The sequence below is a fragment of the Phyllostomus hastatus genome, unplaced genomic scaffold (assembly GCF_019186645.2).
Source record: "Phyllostomus hastatus isolate PE091 unplaced genomic scaffold, TTU_PhHast_1.1 phas_contig_254, whole genome shotgun sequence".
In the NCBI taxonomy this organism is placed as follows: Eukaryota; Metazoa; Chordata; class Mammalia; order Chiroptera; family Phyllostomidae; genus Phyllostomus; species Phyllostomus hastatus.
The window spans coordinates 22,082,796-22,106,706 of NW_025333810.1; the positions used below are offsets into that span (position 1 = coordinate 22,082,796).

At 43.9% G+C, this 23,911-nt stretch overlaps 2 protein-coding genes across 2 annotated transcripts; one reads left to right on the forward strand and one right to left on the reverse strand.

The window, feature by feature from the left end:
- Nucleotides 1-780: 780 nt before the first annotated feature.
- Nucleotides 781-8,224, reverse strand: ATP5MF (ATP synthase membrane subunit f). The gene is made up of 4 exons (XM_045838165.1): nt 8,107-8,224; nt 2,930-3,037; nt 1,549-1,665; nt 781-910 (listed from the first exon to the last, which is right to left on the reverse strand). The coding sequence occupies exons 1-4, from the start codon at nt 8,117-8,119 to the stop codon at nt 882-884; spliced, it is 267 nt and encodes an 88-aa protein (XP_045694121.1). The 5' UTR covers nt 8,120-8,224; the 3' UTR covers nt 781-881.
- ZNF789 (zinc finger protein 789) lies at nt 8,177-23,033 on the forward strand. Its single transcript, XM_045838166.1, has 3 exons — nt 8,177-8,260; nt 18,927-19,051; nt 22,928-23,033. The coding sequence occupies exons 1-2, from the start codon at nt 8,177-8,179 to the stop codon at nt 19,041-19,043; spliced, it is 201 nt and encodes a 66-aa protein (XP_045694122.1). The 3' UTR covers nt 19,044-19,051; nt 22,928-23,033.
- The last annotated feature ends 878 nt before the right edge of the window (nt 23,034-23,911 follow it).

Sequence of the window (23,911 nt, forward strand, 5' to 3'; positions counted from 1 at the left end):
TGCTACCAACAAAAGGCCTTTTTATTGGCAGCTACGAGTCTGGAAGCTTGGATTTTGGAACAGCCACCTGGCAGGTCTCATTTCATTTCAAATGTTGAATGATGCTCAAATTTGGGTATCTCACCTACTCTGTGCAGTGTATAGGTTCACCATACACCCCCCAGTAAGAAACCGGTTATGGCCTTCATGTCACTAAAGACCTTTGATGAAGATAGGTAAGAGTATTGGATGCAGGAGTGTCCAACCTTTTGGCATCTAGACCGCAAGAGTTATCTTAAGCCACACATTAAATACTCAAAACACAAAAACTGATGAGCAAAATAGAGGTTTTAAGTAAATTTACGATTTTGTGTTGGGCTGTATATTCATGGCCACTGTGAGCTGCAAGTTGGACATCCTGGATAGGGCTTTGAGGGCCTGTGCTTTCCTCTGGATCATCCCACTGACCTTCCTTCAAGTGTAATACTCCTGGGTAATGCAGAACATGATGGGAAAGACAATCTTGGAAGTCCCAGCTTCTGCTTTATACAATAAAAGTGGTGACAAAAGGCCAAAAGTGCTTAGGACACTCAAGGCAAAGAGCAGAGAAACACTTTCAAGTGTAATGCTAAGTGATCCCCCACCTGCTGAGCTGATGAGTGTGATGTAAGTGCCCAAGGCATCATGGCTCAAAACCCAGAACTAACAGTCCCGCTTTGGGAGTGGTAAAGCAATCTTATCTAACCCTGTGCAAGGGGACCTGGAACACAGCGAAATGACTAAAGCAGTGAAGCAGCCCAGTACCAGTCATCTTTTATTAAGTGTTAGTTATAATATGAAAGGGTTCAGAGGTGCTGTGAAAAGATAATGGTCAGGAATACGGAGTCCACACTGGGTCCTCTTCAGTGGTACTTGCGTCGCCGCTCATGTTCTGAAGTTAGAAAAACAGAATGGTAAATTTTTTTAAATGTTCAGTGAAAGCACAAGATGAGAAGGAAAACATTAGGCTACTACAATCGCATAAAGGCATCCTAAGAGCTCCTTTCAGGAAATGACTCGGAGCCCAACTGCTGACCTGCCTGGAAACAAGAAGGCATCTCAGATGCTCACCTGCCCCCTGGCCAGCCTCTACCTCTCCAGACAACACCCACTCAGACAAAGAGCCATAAACCCAATCAGTGGCCACCAATGACACTTTCTGGGACCGCCCACTGGACAAGCTCCTGGGTCTCAGGACCTGAAACAGCTACACTTTTCCAGAGCACTGCACAGACACCAGACTATCCCACTTCCCTCTCTGCTAAGAAAATGAAACCAAATTTCCCATCAGCCTTTGGCAGAATGCTTCCTAAGTATTACCTTTACCCCAGCTTCATCTATTTTTCCTGTGAATGTTCTCTTTGCCACAGTTTTCTCACTTAAAATAATATGCTAAGTACTATATTCTGACAAGTCCCTCCACTTCTTCAGCTGTCAGTAAGATGATGGATTTCTCAATCTGACAATGAACCAATGCCACTCCCTCATGGGAAACCCCACTGAAGACAAGGTAACACAAGAGACACTTACTGAGTTCCTTATAAGAACGGCAGTAGTTAAAAAGCACGTAAGCTGCCAGCACCATAGAAACTCCAGCAACATTCCCTTTCTTCACATTGACATACTTGTTGTAATACCGGTAGTAACCTGCAAACAGAGAAGAGGTCACTATCCTGCTTTGCTGTGAATGTTTCATAGTGTGCAAAGTTGAGTCTGGTAAATTCAGAGACCCCGTCCTGCTCTGGCTCTTTAAGCCACTGACCCTACATTCACAGACTGATAAAGGAAAAAGCACAAATGCCCATAGTGTTGGGTCCCCAACAAGCCCAGGAGAAGCTCCGTCTAGGCCACCCTTGATTCTGCCCCTACTCTTTGGCCTCAATCTTACAGACTTGGCTCAGCCTGCCAGTCTTTGATCCTACCTCACCCTCACCTCCTGCCTGGGAAAGGTTGAGAGAACATCAGACTAAAATCACATAAAGCCATTCTGAGAATTCCGTTCAGGAAATGACCCAGAACCTATGTGCCAGCAGCTTACCCTAAACCTGAGTGAAGAATCCAAACCTCAATAAGGGCCACGCAGGAGGGGGAAGGCTTTATGCATTTCTCTTTATTAGTGTACCCACCAATGAGGAAACAACATCTGCCCTCTTGGGTTCACAGCCCAGTAGACAGAAAAGGAACGAGATGGTCATAGAAGGCCATAGTTTTCAATAGTGAGGGATGCCCTGAAGGGACACTGCAGGTGGCTGTGGGCATGAACAGGCCACTTTCACCTCCACTGAGTCAGGGACTATTGTAACTGAGTGAGGGGGAACCATGGCTTATTCTGTTCTGAGGACTCAGGGTAGGAAGGTGGCACACAAAAGAGAGCCACAGGGAGGCCAGAATTAGAAAACGCAGGAGGGGAGTCCCTGAGAAGGCTGGAGACCATGCAGGCCCCCATGGGATGATGTGGATCTTAATTCTGGGAACATGACATGGGTTCCAGAGGACTGACCTGACTATCTATGCACTTTAAAATACAAAGACTTGGAGGACAGATCATTTCCAATATTCATCATGGAAGTTTTGCCTGGTAGGAAAATGAGCATTATACTTTAAACTGACGTCCACTATGCTTCACTCATTTTCCTCCTAAAGAAGTCTCATGATGTGAAAGTGCTCACAGACCTTTCTCTAAGGTAAAGGCAATGATTCCAAGCAACAGAAAACATTTTCTTGGCTGAAGTATCTCAGACCCAGTCTGACAGGACCAAGCATGGAAATTCAAGAGCTAGCATTCTCTCCCTGTCCCCTACATAACTTACTGATCTGAAACAGGCCTTTACTACCCAAATTAATTCACAGGAAAAAAAACCTAAAGAACCAGAGATTTGCTTTTGTTTACATATACCCATAAGGCTCTGACCTCTTTGAAATGCTCCACCAATGCCTTTAGGGGTGAAATCCCGCATCAGTATCCAGCTTGGCAGCTCCCCTAGTTTGACATCCATGAGTCTCTTCTCCTTCAATGGTACTGATTAGGAAAAGAAAAACAAAAACAAAAACCATATACTGAAAAGTCTCCCAATAACACAAATAGCATCCTTTCATGTCACTCATTTCAACCATTCAATAAAAAGGCATTCAATAATGTCACTACATAGAGGCTGGACATAAATAATATAATAAGTAAATATGTCACACCAAATCCACTGTTTTTTAAAATCCTCACCCAAGGACATTTTTTATTGCTTTTAGAGAGAGAGGGAGTGGAGGGGGGCGGACATCAATTGGTTGCCTCTTGCACCTGCAACCTTTCAGTGCATGGGACAACTCTCCAATTGAGCCACACTGGCCAGGGCCAAATTCACTATTTTAATCCAGAGTCTATATAATGGCAGAACTGCTGTAGTGACAGATTAGTTAAAAACAGGATTTTTTTTTTTAGATTTTATTTATTTTTAGAAGGAGGAAAAGGGAGGGAGAAATGGAGAGAAACATCGATGTGTAACAGAAACAATTGGTTGCCTCCACACACCCTCAACTGGGGACCTGGCCCGCAACCCAGGCAGGTGCCCTCGCCAGGAATCAAACCAGCAACCTTTCGGTTCATGGGCCAGCATTCAATCCATTGAGCCACACCAGCCAAGGCTAAAAACAGGATTTTAAATAAGAGCTTGCTGAAAATAACTATGTAAAAAGAGAACTAAGGGCCATGAGGAAGAAAGGAATAAAGTGGAGGACAGAATAGATTACTACAAAACTAGTATTAACATTACATGTATTAGGTTCATTTAATCTTTGAAGCAAGTAGTTGATGCCTTTATTTTATAATGGGGGGAAGGGAGGGCTCACAGAAGTTGGGCAACTTGGCCAAAGTCACAGAGCACACAGGCAAGACTGAACCTTGGGTCTGGTCCCTATGCTCCTGAAGCCAATCTGACTGCTTCCTCAAGAATCCTACCTGGGACCACAGATGTCAAATGACAGTAAAAACCACTCCAAATGATCCAGTGGGCCCCAGATTATATTTCAATGAGAGTCTGAGGACTGGAGAAGGGCTCCTAGTTGAGGCCATACTGTATTCATCTCAGGGCTTAAGAGTCAAACAGGGAGGGCCTGGGAAGGGAAGCAGAGCTGTGAGTGTCCAGATGTTCATGAGGGAATGGTCCCCCTTCCCCTGTCTTTCCCCAGAGGTCAGCTGGTCCCCCTTCCCCTGTCTTTCCCCAGAGGTCAGCTTTAAAAAGCTGCTTAGTAAGTGTCCTCTTCAGGGCAAGGAATCAAAAACTAAAGTCCCTTCTTAAAGATGACCAGCCACAGAAGGAGCCAGACTAAATCACTCCAAGATTTCTTTTCCATTTTGGGGATGCAAGGAAAGACTAACGCTCTCTAAAGACCAGCCTCAAGTGTCCACTAAAGGGAATCCCACAGGTTTCCTGACATCTCCCAATCCTTAAGGACAAGGACTGTCAGGCCATAAAGAGAAATGCAAGACTGAACAGCGGCTTCTACTCTGCTATAGCTCATCTGCAGAACCAGACCCTTGACCTTGATGAACCAGACTGAGTGCTTGTCAGAGCAGGCCACAAGCGACAGGTAGAGGCATAAGCCTATGACTTGCATACATGGAAGTCTAAGTGTCCTGGTTTAGGCTGCCTATCCCAAACAAACTGCCCCAACCTTCCACCTAGATTCATCCAATAAACATGGAGCTTGGTATGCCAGGTAGCACACCAAGCACTGTGGACACAGCACTGACCGCAGACGAGAACCTTGCTCTTAGGGCCAACATTCTGTCAGGGAAGACAACATACCCGCTCATCTTTTTGGGCTCACCACACTTGAGCCAAAACCCTTTCTGTTTTCATATGCAACAGAATTATTTCACCTGAGTGCCCTCAGTTCCTCACAAGATTATCTCAACTTAACTGTCATCTCCCAAAAGGCCTCTTCCCTGCCCTCCTGATCTCAAGTGACTGCACTTCCTTTCTATATAATTTGTGAGCGCATTTCTTTTTCTGTAAAATGGTTTACTCCAAGGATTGAATGAGAATCTATACAAAAGCATTTGGAACAGTGCTCAGAATTGTAAACTGTTATTATTACTATTGAAATTTCATAAGATTTATATGAAACATTTTTTTTTTTAAAAGGAGAAAGGTACAGTGGGGGAAAAGCACATAAACCATACTTTAGGACATTTTAGCCACACAGGACTTCAGGGACTAATCTCACCTTTTAGTTCTTTTACAAAAAAAAACAAAACAAAACAAAAAAAACTGATTAGTAATATTTTTGAGATGTCAGATAGTCTTAAATGAATTTTAAGATATGTTCCAAATCTCTGTTGGAGAGCTTAGTGTCGAATGATATTAGGTTCAAGACCAAACAATGTCTTCCGAAAATGACCTATACCCTCCTCTGTAACCTTGCCTGCGCCATTTTTAAAAAAAGTTCAGTAAGTACGTATCTTACCTCACAGGTTTGTCTTCATTTGAATTGGTACACTTTTAGTCCAAGGATTACCATACCACATTTTACTCTTAAATAAGAACACAGTAATACCTTTCCTACGCTCTCAAAGCATTTTTGCATGCGGTAAGGAGTGCAACCATGTCATTCTAAAACCAACTCTGGCTTTAAATATAGTATTGTGGTGTGGAGAGTGATGATAAAAGAACAGATGGATCTAGAATAGCACAATGTTGCTAACTGCTGACACTGAGTAATAAGTACAAAGCACTCATTACATTATTTTGTTTCCTTTTTATTTTAAATCTTCCATAATAAAAGTTAAAAGTGCTTTTGAAAATAGATCTATGTTCGGGGAAATAAAAGAACAGTATTTTAAATCAAAATATTTTTGACTGGTATAAGGCTGGTGACTCAAAAAAAAATCAGGCTACTTCTGAGTCCACTGAAGCTATCTTTTTCACATTCACAAAAACTATGAAAACACATTCCACATTCTCATCACCACATTCAGAAGATGGCATGGTGCCTTGGCATATCAGAGGAGAAAAAAAGCCAATAATCATTTTCTACATATGTCTATATCTGTACTGTTTTTATTCTTTATAAGCACAGAATAAAAATCACATTAGTTTTAAGGAGAACAAGTATACCACCATCACAAAACTCCAGAGGGCAGTCAGATTCATTAGAGATACATCTACATTTATTCCAAGAATTTCTTTTTTAGTGGAAAACAAAGGCCTCAGTGCTTGGCAGCAATACTGGAACCGCCCCCCCTCAGCACCCCTCTGCAGTGCTGCACAGCCCTCTGCAGTTGCTGGTTCACACCAATGGAGTGCAGTGATAACAGGACAGACTCTAGAATACAGTGTTCTTAGTTGTGCCACTTTATAGCTGTATGCCCTTGGGCAAGTTACTGCCCTTTCTGTGCCTCAGTTTCCTCCTTTGTAAAATAAGAATAGTACCCACCTTGGTGCTTGACTTTAGGTGCTGTGTAAATGGAAATTATTATTATTTGTCTTTCTGTCTATGAGCTATCTGAAGGTAGGAACATCCACATACACAATTCCTGGTCATGAGAGACTCAGTGAAGATTGTGGAAGGACCACAGGTCTGGTCTGATTTTATGACTTCAAGAAACATACTGCTCCCTTATATGAAGAGGCATGGAAATGCCAAGTGTTCTCTAGGTGCTAAATGCAACCCAGGGGTTTGCCAGAGAATAGAGTTTAGGATTTGCAGGCTACACAAGGCCTCTGTAATAAAGTCTTTTTTTATTCTGAATGATTTTTAAAAAAACATAAAAACCCTCCTTAGCTCACAAAAAGAAGCCTCAGGAAATCCAGCCTATTGGCCACAGGTTGCCAGCCCCTGATCTCATCTGTTGCTATTAATTCATATTTTCATCACTTTATTTGCTAATGAACTAGTAGCTTTATGCTCCAGCAACAGACATCATTTACAAGATCATCAGTACTTAAGATTTGGACTCCAATTCACTCTCCCAGGATGATGCTGCATGTACCAGATGTGACATGACCATGCCCAAAGGTCAGAGTTTAAGTTCGGATGACCAGCACTCACCTGTGCGCTGGGCAGCGTTCCAAGTACCTTACATGTACTAAGTTGTTAAATCCTTAGTCCACAGTTCTCTTCACAACAACCCTCTGCTTAAATAAGATGCCAAGTCTCAATGCTTCCTTTTCACATGTTGTCTTATTTCAATGACACAACCACCTGTGGATACTCTTATGCCCATTTTTACAGATGAGAACAGCATCATTCTCATCTTTTCTGATCTCCTTTTCATTTCTCCAGGCTGAGATTACGACTGGGGTACACATTCATAGGTTAATCAAAGCTCTGCCACTATCATGCTGTGTGATCTCAGACAGACCACATCACATCTCCAAAGATTATTTTCCTCATTTTTAATATGGGATCAACACTCAGTACTGACTTCTTGGCAAGGCTACTTTGAGGATCTAGGTCTTATACGTGGTTTCCGTATTATTTTAAAAATAAAAGTCAGTGCGTACGGTTCGATGACTGCAGCAATTTATACAACATGTCACCGAAAAGCCAGCTAGTACTAAGGTCATCCTTGCAATTCAATTTCAGTATACCACATGGCCCCAAACTCCTAGCTTTGAATCCCAGCTCAGCTCTCTCACTAGCTGTGACCTTGAATAAGTCACTTCACCTCTTAAAGACTATTTGGCGCAGTCAACATATATGCGTCCAACCTTTCGTTGTCTCAGGCACTGTCCTAGGCCTTACACTTCTCCTGAATCTTAACTGTAACGTCAACTTTAAAAAGAAGGATACTGTCTGCGAGTAGGGTTCAAATGCACAGCGCCTGAGTCGCGTCGGGGACGAGAGCAGCTAGTCCTTCGCGGGAGTGGGTGGGAGTTCCGAGGAGGCGCATTCCAAGCCCGCAGCGCGGCCCGGAGAGCAAAAAAAGGTCGGCAGGCGCAGGACCTTTGGCAAAGGGCTCAGTGAGCCTCGGTTGAGGTTGCGGCCAAAATGTTCAGCGAAAGACAGACAGCTCCGCAGCAACCTCCCCTCCCAGGGTGTCTCCACTCCGGCTTCTAACCTGATCGGCCCCAAGCGATTCCCGACACTCACCGACTGACGCCATCTTGGAGTCCGGGGTGTCCCCTCTGTGGGGCCTCGCGAGGACTGCTGGGTAGGGCGCATGCGCCCCAGTGTCCCGGAGAGCAAAGTCTCACAGGAAGCAGGTTGCGACTGGTCCTCTCAGCTGGGGCTGCAAGTGTACAAGGTGAAGGGGGACGTCTCTAGAGGGCACATCCCTGGGACCCTCTCAGTTAGGAACAGGGATAGAGGGAGTAGAGTTCAGCCTGGGCTCCCCATCGTAGGAGGAAAAAGAATACCCTGGCTTTCTTACTTTGTCACCTTAAATTTGCTGTAAAAAGTTACAAGAGCATTTCGAGATCCTCCCTCCCAACTGTCCTGGATGGGAGGTTAAGTTCCGACTCGTAAGGAATTCCCAGCCACCGGGAAAAGCTGTGTCCAGGCTTAGGCTCCCAATAGGTATGATTTGAGAGTACCTATGTGTGTCCCAGCTCTGGGCTGGGCTCTAACTACAGCGGTATGCAAGGTCCTAGAGGTTCACAACTCCTGCCCTTCTTTTTGCTAGTTCTTTCCCGGGAACTATGACACCTGACCACCTTCTTTTTGTGGAAAGGCTACGTTAACCATTGCTAGTTAACCAATTCTGACTTGGGCGTGATGCTTCCATTCCCTCAATCTCAGTTTCCTTTTCTGTAAAATAGAGATGTAATGTTTACCTGGTATCCTTGTGGTAGGAATTAAATGAAACAATGTGTGTGAAAATAATTAAACACTGGGTGGATAGTAGGAATTGGACCAGTAAACTGGTAGATTCATCAGGATAGTGACATGGGGAAGTTAGGAAACTTTTAATCAGCCATTTATTCATTCACCAATCATACTGGTATTACTAGGCACTGGGGGCATAGAAATCAATCAGACATGGTCTCTGAGCTCTAGTATCTCTGGTTTTGGGCTGAAGATAAAAGTGTAGACAGGTGTGAGCACAGCGATAGATGTGTGCACAGCAGAGGGCCATGGACGCCTTAGTGAGGGGAAGGTCTGGAAGGACTTCAGAGAAGAGGAGCTTATCTGGGCTGGCTTTTGGAAAAATGAAGAGGTAGTTGTTAAGTAAACAAAGTGTCCAAGTGCACACCAAGCACCAGGAACTGCAAAGGCAGAAAGGGTTTAGAGCCAGGTGGTGGATTTGGAACAGGATGGTGGCAGTTGGGGAGTTAGTGTTAAATGGGCACAGAGTTTCTGTTTGGAATAATGAAAACATTCTGGAAATGAATAGTGGTGATGATTACACAGCAATGTGAATGTATTTAAAGTACACCTAAAAATTGTTAAAATGGTAAATTTTGAGTTATGTAAACTTTACCATAATAAAAAAAGAATAAAAGATTACGGAGATAACATGAATCTGGGGAGACAAGCAGGGGTCAGAACACAAAATGCTGTGAATGCTGGGTGAAGAGTAGAGCTTATCCTCGGGGCAGTGGGGAGCCCAGTGAGGCTTAAAGAAAGACAACGACATGATCAAATTTACGTACTTGAACAATAACCCAGCCTGCTGTGTAGAGAATAGATGGGAGGATTAAGACTGGAGGATGCAGGCCAGCTATGTAGGGGGTTCACAGTTCTTTAGGGTGCTCATGTGAACAAGTATTGAATGCTATGCTATTTCAGCCACTTAAGATCCTAGGGAAATAAATAAAAAAAAATCCTTGACCTTGTGGAGCATTTGTTTCTGAAGAGAGAGGGACAATAAACAAGTGAACTCTATAGTCAGGATGGACTAGGTTTGGCTGCAGTAGAAAAACACCTCCAGCCCTGACTGGTGTGGCTAAGTATGTTGGGCATTGTCCCCCAACACCGAAAATTTACCAGTTCAATTCCCAGTCACATGCCTAGGTTGCAGGCCAGGTTCCCAGTTGGGGGCGTGCAAGAGGCAACCATACATTGATGTTTCTCTGCTTCTCTTTCTCCCTCCCTTCCTCCCTCCCCTTCTGTCTAAAACAAATAAATAAAATATATATGTATATATAAAAAAATAAAGTACCAACAAGTAGAAAACTGATAAGAGATCCTTTGGAGAAGTACACCAATAACCATGATATTTCACCCAACTAGCCACTTTTTATAAAAGGTGAAAAAGAGATAAGACTCTTATTAGAGGGGTAAAAGGATGTGAGCTGACTCCAGAAAGCAGAGAGCTTATGCTAGGTTAGATAGTGAGATATAGTGGGAGTAAGGGATAGAAACTTGGCATAGTGTGTGAGAGAATAAAGTTAACCACAACAGCAATAAAGCTCAGGAAGATAATGAAATGGACCAAGACCAGGGAAGGGTACTTGTGGGAACAGGAACAACAATAATATGGCAAGAAATATATGATCTGAATAAAAAGAATAAAAAGTAAAAGACCAAGAGTAGTGTGTTATTGGAATATGAGTGAAGTGAAGGAAGAGAAATTAAAATGCAATATGAAAGGGAGAAAACCAGTAAAACAATGAAATCAAACAAAACAAAGAAAACTAAATGGAAGGAAGATAAAAATAATAATAAATAATCATAAGAAGAAAAAAAATAAAATGCAGGTTCTGGAGGATAGCAAAGTGAGTTTTGGCTCGGTTATTGGTCCTTAGTCTTCTGATCTCTCTCTGGATCTGTCTTTGGTCCTTTCCCAGCTCCAGGTCTTATTGTCTTACACTAGGGGGAAAAAAAAGCCTCCTGCTGACTTTAAACTCGCTGAGTGGGTTCTGATGGTCTTCCTGGATGCTTCGGGCAGAGGGGGGCTGGGCTGCATTTTTTTCCCTTTCCTGTGGCTCTGCTTTGGGAGCTCTGTCTGGGTTACATATTAACAGGTGTCCAGCCTCTGGCCCAAGCCCTCAGAGCACTGCGCAGCCCCCACTGTCCATATGTGCCAGGCCAGTGCCTTTAGTCCACCTCATCGTGCCACCTTTTGATTACTGCATGAGGTGCGCCAAGTGGGAGCACCTAGCACCCCTCCTCTCTCCTTGCTGGCCTGGGTGCTGCCCACTCTCAATTTCCTTCACAGCAGTTTACCTCCCCTATTAAATTAAGTTCCTCTGGGGACTGCTACCCCCTCTGAGCCCCTGCAGCCTCACTTAATAAGTCTGTGAGGCTCCCTGATTTGGAGCAAATGGCACCCCCCCCCCTTTGCTGGCCCTGCCACAGAGAGGGAGAGTTCCTTACTCAGTGGCCGAGAGCCTTTTTGAGAAAATTTTCCTTGGTTGGGCCAGCAGTTCTTAACAAGCTCCTGGCTTTTCACACAGCCCAGTTCTCCGACCAGTCCTGAGACTATCTGGGTCAGGGTCAGTTGTAGCCCAACTCTTCTCCCATTGCCAGGTGTCACCTGGCTCTGGAACTGGAAAAGACACCGGCGTTCGGGCTGCCTGTCACTACCAAATTCAATAAGCAATGGCAGCGATTGAATCTTTCATGGGCACTTTATTCAGATGGCCGGCAATCTGAGAAGATGGCAGGTTCATACCCTAACAAACCATCTTCCCTTCTCTTTCCTGGTCAGATCTTTTATAAGGGGGTGGGGGAGGACAAACAAGGTGCGGTAAGGGCTTTGAAATTCAGGGAGGATTGGGTGAGGGAAGCTGCAGCATTCCTGTTCTCAGGCAGTTTAGCTGTTCCCAAGGGGGGCGGGGGTCACACAAAAGGCCTGGATGCCTCCAACATGTCTGCAGGCAGTAATCTCTAGCCAATGCCCCAGGAGGTCAGCTCCTTTTCCCAGGAGCCAGGATGGGCCTTATCTGTAGTTTCTGAAACAAAAGCTTAACATACACATTACTTGCTAGACTTACAGTACTTTACCTTAAGCTAAAATTTCCCAAGTCTTGAGTCCTCTATTGTAACAGGGTGCTGCCAAGAGGGGGGACCCCAAATAGGGATTTGGAATGGGGTCCAGAACTCAAAGTGTTCAGGAAATATTAGGATGTCCTCACCCCTCCTTTCCACAGGTGTGGGTTGGGGGAAGGGACAAATGGAGCAGGGCCATTGAGAGATGTTTTGTATAGCAACAGCTTTGCAGCTAACCTCTGGTATGGTCATTTAACATATCTATAACCTTTAACTGGTTGCATAGATATGTTAAATAGCTCTGAGCCAGGGGAATGGAACTAACTTCCCACTGGGGCAAGTCGCCGGAGTTACAGCGCCTGAATGGGAGCTTGGAGAAGATTGGCTCCATGACATGGGGCCACGCCTGCCCAGACCCACAATGGCAGCCCAGTAAACCTGGAAGGATATGAGAAGGCTAGCAAGTGTAGCGGATAGTGGGAGGAGTTGGAAATGGGGCTGCAGAGGAAGATTGGTGCGGGGATTTAAACCCAGACGCAGCAGCCTTTGAGGAGGGAGAACTGCGACTGTGGCAATAGAAAGGAGAGCCACTCGGCTTTGCCAGAGTGGGGATCCCCGCAGCTTTAGAAGGGGGAACCACCACCCGGCTTTAGCAGAGATCCCGGCGACACAGCTGATGTTGCCAGGAACCGAGGGAGGCTTACCAGCCGAGATGGAAAGAAAGGGAAGAAAGAAAGAATTGGGAAGCCATTGCAACAATTTGGAAAGAACAGTCTTGATCAGGAGGGTGGGAGTCCAAGTTATAGCAAATGGACAATTTTGCTCTATCATGCCTGCATTTTCTGAGTGACCTTGAAACTCTGCCTGCCTTCTTAGCTTTAAGTCCAGCCTTCCCCCACAGCCAGAGAATCTGCATGCAGGAATGCATAGTACTCATCCTTTCCTCCATTCTTTCATATTTCCTGTTCTCGCTGTCCACAGGCAAACTCACTTATTCACATTTTAAGACTAAACTCAGAAATCATCTTCTCACCCTGGCCAGTGTGGCTTGGTTGGGCAGCAGAGAGCAAACTGAAAGGTTGTAGGTTTGATTCTCTGTCAGGACACATGCCTAGGTCGAGGGTTTGGTCCCCTTTCGGGGTGTATACAAGAGGTATAAGAGGCAACCAATCAATGTTTCTATCTCACATTGATGTTTCTCTCCCTCTCTCTGAAAAAAAGAAATCAATAAGCATATCCTTGGGTGAGGATAAAAGAAAAGAATAAAAAACAATTATTTTCTCTGTGAAAACCTCTCTGGCTTCCCACATTAACTGCACTCCTCTTCCCTGTGTTCCCAAGTAGGCACTCATGGGTGGGGTTGGGTCGGGGAGGGCCTCAGCATAGAAGAACATTTTCAGAGGAGCTATAGAGGCCTCGTCCAGGTGGTGGTTGTGCAGTGTTACAGGTGAGTGTAGCTTTCTTTACAGAAGCTGGCCCCGTAAGGGAATGAGAAAGAGTAGAAACTGGAGGGAAAGCAAGGCTCAAGGCACATCTTTTTAAGGGTAGGAGAGATTTTAGCATCTTTGCTGGCTAAGGGGAAGGAGTTAGTAGAGGAGTGAGTATTTAGGAAAGAACACTCCCGTGTTTCTCTACTTTCATGCTTCACTTCTGACACCAGACATGTGAGGGTTTTCTGCCTATCAAGCCATTTGTGACACCAGCTAAGAGTACCACAGTGTCACTCAGTTCTGACACCCCGCTTGCACTTCGCATAGACCTTACAGGCTATGGCCTCAGTCCCGCAAGACTGCCCCTTACTTCAGACACCAACCACAAGTCCAGTTTGTCACCTGTGCTTCTGAATGACAGGCTATAAATTGGAGGTTCCCATGACCCCTTCTCAGGTACCATTAATATGCTGCTGTGGCTCAAAGACTCAGGAGAACAGTTTACCTAGATTACTGGTCTATTATGAAAGGATCTAACTTAGAATAGTCTGATGGAAGAGAGCATAGGGCAAGGTATGTGGGAAGAGGTGCAGAGCTTCCATACTCTCTCCAGGCACAACACCCTCCAGCATCTCCAGGAGTTTCAACAACCCATTTGGGCAGTTTGATGGAGGTTCATTACATAGGTTTTACTGATTAACTCATTGACTTTTAATGAAAGGTTCAATCATCAGCTCCTTTCTTCTCCTCTTAGTTGGCGGCAGGGGGGACTAAAGTTCTAACCCCCTAATGCATGGTGGTTCTCACATTTTAATGGGCTTTCTGAAGGTCATCTCATTAACATAAACAGGAATAGTGGAAGAAATTTATTATGAGTAACAAGACATTCCTTCTACTTTTATGACTATGTCAGAAACCAAGGACAAAAGACCAAATATTAAAAGATGCCCATTTGCTGTTACTCCTTTAAGAAATTCCCCAGGTGTTAGGAGCTCTATATGATGAACAGGGATGAAAACCAAATATATATTTTTTATTGTAAATCACAGTATTACAAGGGGCAAGAGGGTAAAGATATAGAAAAAAAGACTCATCATCATTGGATTCAGACCCTGAGAAGAAGGGAGAGGATGGAATCAACTGCAGAGGAGGTGGGATTTGTAGAAAGGCCACCTCTTCCTCTGAGGGAGAAGAAGAGAGATGAGTAAAAATGTAGGTGGTGAGAGGGGGGTGTTGGGCAAAAAAGAACTCATGGACACAGACAGTTGTGTGATGATTATGGGGGGGGAGGTGGAGGTGGAAGAGGGTATACTGGGGATAAATGGTAATGGAAGAATGCAAAAAGAGCTATTTTTTAAGATTTTATTTATTTATTTTTAAAGAGGGGAAGGGAGGGAGAAAGAGAGGGAGAGAAACATCATTGTGTGGATGCTGCTTGTGTGCCCCCCTACTGGCAACCTGGCCTGCAACCCAGGCATGTGCCCTGACTGGAAATTGAACCAGCGAGCCTTTGGTTTGCAGGCTGGCACTCAGTCCACTGAGCCACACCAGCCAGGGCAAAAAATGAACTATTTTTTAAAATGTTGGTAATGTCTAGGGGAAGTGATGAGTGTGAGAGGAGTTGAAGAGTGTGTGCCCCATGGACTATTTTATGGGACGTAACTGGCAGTGCCTTCTGAAAGGGAAGGTGAGCTACCTGTCCTCACAGTCCCCTCTGACCACCTCCCACAGGGTATTGACCACAAGGTCATTACCAGGTTGCTTTCTCCATCTTCTGCCACTGGATCTTTCACTCCTTGAAGCAGGGACCAGGGCTGCTTTGGGGTTGCATAGTTGTGCACTCAGCAACTCAGTTTGTACAGCTGTGATGTGAGTGCTGACCTTAGAGTTGAGCAGTTCACAGCCTGAATTGTAACCTTTTTTTATTACTGGCCTATAGCATGAAGGCTTGCTGGGAACAGCCCTGCCTGGTATCAGAAGCTGAAACCCCCGCCAAGGCTAAGGCTGAGGGAACGACCTTGGACCGTAAGCCAGCAGGGAGACAAAAGCTTATCTTCCTGGCAGGAGCTCCGCTTCTGCTCCTTTTACTTCACCCTGCCTGGCCCCCAATGCTTGGTCAGTTAGCCAATGACAGGTAAGATTCCCCAAGGGGGGAACGACCTAAGACAGGCATGATCATGTGGGAGGCCCCCAAGGAAGGACTTTGGGGGCTACAGCAAAAGGGGGTGATGGACCCTCACCCCTTGGCTGTGATATAGCCTGAATCATTGTCTGGGAGAAAATCTCCTAATCTCTTGGCTGCCTTACTTCCCTTGCTCCACCTAAGTCTGAAACAAAAAAATGACGGAGGGTGGTGCAGCACTGTGCTGGACAGGGCGGGTTCTCCGAGTAATCAGGTCTAAGAAAGAATATGTAAGATCCTGTGAAACTTGCTTTGTTTAGAATGCTCTCAGTTGAACGAGAAGGGTCCAAGGAAGAAGTAAGTTTGGTCCTCAAAGTTTTACAGCTCTTTAGCTATCTGATCCTGACTCAAAATAGGCCCTCAGAGTTCTTGTTTGATCCTTACTTCCTGGCAATGAGTAATAAGCTTTACCTGAATTCTTATGCAAATGAACCCAATAAAAAGCCTGCTCGGGTGGAAGAGCGACATGCTCTCCCCTAGGGAGGGTGGTCGTTCTGTCGCTGTTTCCCCACAGGACCTGGTTGTCTCTGTGTATGTTTTTCTCATGTTTCAACAAGCCATCCGGAGCATTCCAAGGTCACTGCAGGCTGGTGGCTGTGTCAGCAGCTAACAACTTATTGGTGCTCAGTAAATGTTTCTTGAAGGAACAATGTGGATGATACCGGCCAGCAGTATCCATCTCGGCTGTGGATGTTTATCAACACGTGAGAAAAACATACACAGAGACAACCAGGTCCTGTGGGGGAAAAGGAGCAGCAGGGCCACTCCTCACGTGGGCAGCACCTTGGCCACCCTCTCTCCTGGAGGGCGCCGCTTGGCCACCCTCCCTGGTGGGGAGAGGACACCATTCCCCCTCCAGAGAGGCTTTTTAGTGGTTTCGTTTGAATAAGAATTCAGGTAAAAGCTCATTACTCATTGCTAGGAAGTAAGGATCAAACAATAGATAACAAGGAAGTCTGAGGGCCTATTTTGAGTCAGGATCAAAGAGCTGTAAAACTTTGAGGAACAAACTTACTTCTTCCTTGGACCCTTCTCATTCAACTGAGAGCATTCTAAACAAAGCAGGTTTCACAGGATCTTACATATTCTTTCTTAGGCCTGATTACCTGGGGAACCTGCCCTTTCCAGCACAGTGCTGCACCACCCTTCATCATTGTTTCAGACTTACGTGGAGCAAGGGAAGTAAGGCAGCCAAGAGATTAGGAGATTTTCTCCCAGACGTTGAGGACAGAGGCTATGTCAAAGCCGAGGAGCGAGGGTCCATCACCCCCTTTTGCTGTAGCCCCCAAAGTCCTTCCTTGGGGGCCTTCCACATGATCGTGCCTGTCTTAGGTCGTTCCCCCCTTGGGGAATCTTATCTGTCATTGGCTAACCGACCAAGGTTTGGGGTTCAGTTATGAATGAAGCAGCAGAAGCAGCTCTCCTGCCAGGGAGGTAAGCTTTTGTCTCCCTGCTGGTTTACGGTCCAAGGTCATTCCCTCGGCCTTAGCTATGGCGGGGGTTACAGCTTCTGATACCAGGCAGGGCAGTTCCCAACAGAACAAGATGTAGAGCACCACTGGTAGGGAATATGAGAGCAAGAGTTGTTGAGAATCATTAGGGGCCCAACTGTTTGTACAGAGATAACTCGATGGGAGATTAAACCATTTCATCCTTGTGTTGTTAACCTGCACATAGATGCACAGAATGCAGACAGCAGACACAGTAAAAGGAGAGACATCCAGGATGGTGGTGAGAGAGGGCTTGAGGAAGTCAGGTTTGGCAGGGAGGAAAGAAAGGTTATGTAATTTGGGAGATTCTGGTGTCTGTCTCCAGAGGTGAGCTACGGGAATCTTCTGAGGATAGGGGTGGGTATTCCCTATTACTGGGAATCTTTGTTCTGCACAAATACCCCCGGAACCCACACAATGTCTTGTAAGAGAAGGGAGTGTAGTGAGCAGACAACCTGACCTCTGCTCCAAGGACTGCAACAGCATATGAATGAGACACCTGTTCTCCACCCACAGGAGGGGAACATACATTTACAAATGGAAACTTCTATTGCATACATTTTGTCAAACGCTATCCCTTTACATATACTCTTTCCCCTCTCCCATTTTGGTCTGTGCCCTGCAAGGCTGACCTTCATATTTACCATCAGTGGGCTCCCTTGCCCTCTGGCTTCTGCTTGGCTTTTGGCAATGGAATGTTGGGGGTCAGGGTCTAACCGGAAAAGATACCGGTGTTTGGGCTGCCTGTCACTACCAAATCCAATAAGCAATGACAGCGATTGAATCTTTTGTAGGTGCTTTATTCAGATGGCCGGCAATCCGAGAAAATGGTGGGTTCATACCCTAACAAAGCCATCTTCCCCTTTCTTTCCTGGCCAGATCTTTTATAAGGGGGTTGGGGGAGGAAAAACAAGGGTTGGCGAGAGCTTTGAATTTAGCAGCTGCAGCATTTCTGTCCTAGGCAATTAGCTATCTCCAAGGGGGAGGGGTAGTCACCTGCTTCTTCCTGGTACGGCTGTCTCCAGGCAGTAATCTCTAGCCAGTGCCCCAGGAGGTCAGCTGCTTTTTCTCAGGCGCCAGGATGGGCCTTATCTATAGTTTCTGAAACAAAAGTTTAACATACACATTACTTGCTAGATTTATGGCTATTTACCTTAAGCTAAAATTTTCCAAGTCTTAAGCCCCTATCAAGGGGACCAGAGTCTTGGAGGAAATTTATGTTGGGTTCTCATTCCTACAGCTTCCTCCCTGCTGGGCTACCAGAGGTCAGCGGGTGCATTAATTTAAGGCCCTGGATCAAGCCTTGTCTCCTTTCCAACAACTTTCTGGATTCCAATAACCCCTCCCCTGGCTTCCCCCTCAGACCTAGTGGGGAATGGTTCCCCAGCACAGTCAGCCCCTGCATGCTTCGGCAGGCCCTGTCAGAAGAAGCCAGTTCATTCTTTCATTGAGTAGTCTGCACACTAAGCTATCCTAATTACCTCATTTGAGTGTGCTATCTCTTCCTTTTGTGAACCCAGGCAGAAGAAATATATCACCTGTAAACTGCAGTATTGTACAGAGCTGGGTGGGCAAGCTGACCTGCACCTGGTAGTCAAGTTTTATTAGAGCATAATCATGCCCATTTGTTTTCCATGGATTTCTTTGGTGCTACAGTAGCAAAGCCGAATAATTACAGCAGAGACCAAAGGGCCTGAGAAGCCTAAAATATTTGCCACCTGGCCTTCTAAAGGAAGAGTTTGTTGACGCAAGCATAGAAAAAAAAAAAGGATGGGTCTGGCTTGAGGGCAGGAAGACTGATACTGATCCCTGAATCTACTTACTCATTGAATGAGCTTCCCCAAGTCACTTTATCTCATCGCATCTGACCTATAGAATAATAGCTCACAAAGTTTTTGTCAGAACTGAAGCTGTAACTAGTCATTGTGTTTTCAGGAGTTGCTGGCCTTTGAGGATGTGGCTATGTACTTCACCAGAGAAGAGTGGAACAAACTTGACCAGGTTCAAAAGGACCTCTACAGAGATGTGATGTTGGAGAATTACAGAACATGATTTTGCTGGTAACGACTTGGCTTAAAGATTTGCCTTCAAGTGCTTTGTGTGTCTACACAAATCCTCAATCTCTTTTCTGCGATTCCAAAATTAGAAAAAGTTCTGAAAATAAAAAATGTTTTCATAATTCAACTGGCTACAAGATCCAACTTGAAGTCATCTGGTAGCTGAACCTGACTCATCCTACAGAAAGCTATTTATCATCCTTATTTTTCCCATTGGATCTTTGTATCTATATATTTAGTATCAGATATATCCATGTGTTTGATTAAAGGTTCAGCTCCAAACCCTGTTGCGATTTGTGGTAGTATACAGTAGAAAGTCACCTTTCTAAAATCTGGAAAAATTCTGAATCCTGAAACTCATCTGGTCTCAGGGTTTCATTCAGATAAGGGATTGTGGACAAGGAAGTGTCCTTTAGTTTTAGAGTTAATTTCCCACTGCCACTGGCCTCCTCCACGTCTATAAGACATTAGAGTTGAAAAGATTGTGGCTAATTGGATTCCAAAGGCTAGCTTCTGACTTTCTTGAAATGTCTTATTTCTTTTCTGTGAAAATGGGTTCCTTCCTTTTTTGCAACATCACTAGTTGCCCAGGAAATGATTCTTAACTGACTTCATTTCTGAACTTTCACTGCTTCTTTCTTCCCAGGAGCCAACCTTTCTCTTAATCCAATGTGGAGTGTCCTACTGTAGGAGTTTCCTGGATAGTTTTTGTTCTGGATAAACTGACACTCTGGGCACAGTGTCTGTCATAGGATTACCTACCCAACTCTAGATTTTTAAAAAATTTTATTTATTTTTAGAGAGGGGAAGGAAGGGAGAAAGAGAGGGAGAGAAACATCAATGTGTGGTTGCCTCTCATGCATTCCCTACTGGGGACCTGGCCTGCAACTCAGGCATGTGCCCTGACTGGGGGAATTGAACCTGCAACCCTTTGATTCACAGGCTGCCACTCAATCCACACCAGCTTGGGCCCAACTGTAGATTTTTTAATGTTTATTTTTTCAGGTTTCTGGTAATGTGATGAAGACATCTTTTTTGTTTGTCTATTTTTCTTTTAAAAATTACAAGCACATACTTGAATGCATAGAAGGTATAGGAAAGCATGAAGGGAAGGGGCAAACATTCAAGGGTGACACCATTTTGGAGTATTTCAGCTTTGTTTTTTATCCCCTATGCTTTTAAAAATGTAGCTGAGCATATTCTTTGTATAATTCTGTAATCCCTTTAAAACAGCATTATAACATCATCATTTTCTTTATGTTATTAAAAGCCCTTGTAAATACAGTAAATGATCTTAATGTAAATCTGTTGTACAATCCATAATATTTAATCATTTTTCCACTTAGAAATGTTAAGCTTGGCCTTGTTTTTGCTTGTTGGTTTCCTTATGTGCTTATCATTTTCTATTCCAATGAATATTTCCAATTATAAATCTTTATATGAATTTCTGATTACTCCTCAGGATATATTCCTAGGACTGGAATTTTGGAGTAAAATGTTATAGCACTTTTAAATTGTCTTAGTATATACTTATTGTTGAATAATTTTTCAATAATAGAGTAGAAAATAAAAGTCATCTATAGGCCCACTGCTCAGAAATAACTTGTCCATAGTTTGGTTTACTTTTTCCTAGTCTTTCCATATATGTGTATACTTATGTATGTAGGGTTTTAAAATATAAAATGTGGACCATACTTTACATGAGTTTTATATTCTGCTTTAAAAAAATGTACAGGGAACACTTTGCTGTTTTAATACATATTTTTTGAACACATGGATTTTTAATATATGCCTAATACTTTTTCCTTCACTATATTAATGTGCTTAACTTTAATCATTCCCCTATTAACATTTACTTTATTTCTAGTTGTGCATTGTTACAACTCTGCTGAACATCTCTGGAACATTAATTTTTCCTTAGGCTGTATTTGTAAGAGTGAAATGACCATATCCAAGGGTGTGAATATCATTCAGGCTATCAATAAAGATTGCCATATCTTCACAAAGATTGTGCAGATTTCTATTCTCAGAAGCCCTTTTGATTATTGTTTGAAAGACTTTTTTATTTTAAAGATTTTTTAAAAGATTTTATTGATTTATTTTTAGAGAGGGAAGGAAGGGAGGGAGAGAGAGAGAGAGAGAGAAGCATCAATGTGCAGTTGCTGGGGGCCGTGGCCTGCAACCCAGGCATGTGCCCTGACTGGGAATCGAACCTGAGATGCTTTGGTTCACAGCCCACGCTCAATCCACTGAGCTACGCCAGCCAGGGCTGATTTTTTTTTTAATTGTATTTCTTTCTTTTTAGAGAAGAGGGGAAGGAGAAAGAGAGAGAGAGAAACATCAATGTGGGAGAGAAATGTTAATACATTCATGGGTTGCTCCCTGTGTGTGCTCCATCCGGGAACTGAACCCACAACCCAGGCATGTGCCCTGATGGGAAATTGAACTGGTGACCATTAGCTTTGCAGGATGATATCCAACCAACTAAGCCAGTCAGAGAACCCTTTTGATTATTGTCCTTATCTCCTTGCCACCATAGACCCAAAGGGGTTAAACTGAGCTCTAGGACATTTCTGTAACTCACTAACCACCATACCCCTTTTCCTTCCCCATGAGTAGGATTTCAGATTCCTAAGCCTGAGGTGATCTGTCAGCTGGAGCAGTGGGAAGACCCATGGATCCTGGATCTACCAAGAGCTGGGACTAGGAAGGCTTCCAATAGTGTTTGCCCAGGTAGCTGAGAAGACCTAGTCAAGCAGAAATCATAGAGAGGAAGGGAATTCACATTAGTGAACCCCCTTGTGTGTCCCAAATACTGAGCCAGGTGTTTAGCATATATTTTCCCACTTCTTTATTCCTACTGCCCTCTGAAGGTAATAGTAATACCATTAACCCCATTTTCCAAATGAAGAAACTAATAGATTAAGATACCTATCACACAGAAGATTGCTACTTAGGATTTGATTTCCAGTCTGCAAAGTTCATTTCTTTTACAATAAAGTACTTTCTGAAGTAGCTGGTCTGGTGTTTTCTGACAGCTCTTATGCCATCCTAGTACTGCTTTATTCTACCATCATGACTTATCCTTTCTCTCTGCTTTCTCTTATTCCCTTGCATTCATTTTATTTTTCATGTTACATGGTGTCTCTTGATATACCTACTTTTTCCTACTTACTGTGTGCATTGTTGCTTCTACCTTTTCCACATCCCCCTACTCCAGGATTTCTCACTTGAGGCACTTTGACATTTTGGGCTGGTCATTCTTCGTTGTAGGTGAGCTGTCCTCTGCATTGTAGGATGTTTAGCAGCATCCTTGGTTTCTACCCATTAGATTCCAGTAGCACGGCCCCAGTTGTGACCACCAAAAATATCTCCAGACATTGTCAAATGTCCCCCAGGAAGTAAAACCACCCCTGGTTGAGAACTACTCTATTTTGCTGGGTTTTGATTTACTTCTCTCTGGTTCCTTTTCTATTCTATATTACACTTTCTCCCTTTTTAAGGAGCTCTCTCTGCCAGAATTATTGAAAACATGCTTATCTAGATGGGATAAGATACTCTCCTACATTTATGTGACACTACTGAGTACCTATAGTAAGTTGTTTTTTCAATGATGGTAATGGGTTCATTCAGTTCTCACATTCTCCAACACACTCTTGTGTGTTTTTTAGTTGGTGAGTTGGTGTCAAGGGCTCTTTCAGGAGCTATAAAAGCTGAGTGTGCTATGAAAATCAGAATTTTGACCTCTTTCGTATGATGATGTAACTAAGTGATCATTTCTTAGCTTATTTAAATGCCATATTACAAACAGTTGGCTTCTTTTCCCTTTTCCTTCTGCAGCTGTCAGGCCATTTGTATATTTTCTTTTTATTTTAGTAGGTTCTGAAGCCAGATGCCAGATGATAAAGCTAACCCCAAAGCAGAAAATTTCTGAGGATTTGGAGTCATGTAAGATATCAGTGGTAAAGCATAACATGGCCATGACACCTTCAGAAAAATTGCTTAAATGTAACAAACTTATGGGCATTTACGGAGTTGCACTCCCTGTGGTTGGTATGAATGCCACCAGGACTTCCTTCAAAACCTTCACCTTTTTCAAGATCAGGATGCTCAGACAAGTAAGAAGCAGGGCAGACATGGTGAGTACAGAAAACCCTTCAGTCAGAAATCGTTGCCTTTCAGGCATAAGCAAATTCTTACAAATGTAAAATCTTATGAATGCAGCGAATGTGGTAGAGTCTTCAGGGGCCAGGCAAATTTTCTTCGACATCAGAGAATTCACACTTCGGAGGATCCCTTTGAGTGTGACATGTGTGGGCAAGCCTCTAATCGGAAGTCTGCTCTTACTGTCCATAAACAGTGTCGCCCTCAAGAAAAAGCATATGAATGTCACAAGTGTGGAGAATTTTTTCATCAGATGGTGTAGTTGGTGGAACATAAAAGGATCCATACCAAAGAAAAACCCTATAAATGTGGTGAATGAGAAAGGACCTTCAGTCAGAATTCGACCTTCAACATCAGGTAATCCACAGTGGAGAAAAACCCCACAAATGCCTGGAATGTGGAAAAGCCTTTGTCTGAAATTCAACCCTCAAGAGCCATCAACAAATTCACTGAAAACAGAACACTCACAGATGCAATGATAGTGGAGAATCCTTTGGTCGGAATATAGATCTCATTCAGTATCGAAGGATCCATACAAAGGGGAAATTATTTGAATGCAGAGAATGTGGAAAAACTTTTAGTGTTAAGTCAAATCTTCATCGACATGAGGTCATTCATAATGGAGGGAGACCCTATAGATGTGACAGATGCAGGAAATCTTTCAGTTGGCGCACGAGCTTTATTAAGCGCCAGGGTAGT

Excerpts from the sequence above, each read along its gene's own strand:
- ATP5MF (XM_045838165.1), bottom strand. Across the intron at positions 1,666-2,929 it reads TGGTGGAGCATTTCAAAGAG|GTTACTACCGGTATTACAAC; the intron begins GTCAGAGCCTTA and ends CTCTGTTTGCAG. Across the intron at positions 911-1,548 it reads CCGTTCTTATAAGGAACTCA|AACATGAGCGGCGACGCAAG; the intron begins GTAAGTGTCTCT and ends TTCTAACTTCAG.
- ZNF789 (XM_045838166.1), top strand. The coding sequence starts at position 8,177 with ATGCGCCCCAGTGTCCCGGAGAGCAAAGTCTCACAGGAAGCAGGTTGC. Across the intron at positions 8,261-18,926 it reads TGGGGCTGCAAGTGTACAAG|GAGTTGCTGGCCTTTGAGGA; the intron begins GTGAAGGGGGAC and ends TTGTGTTTTCAG.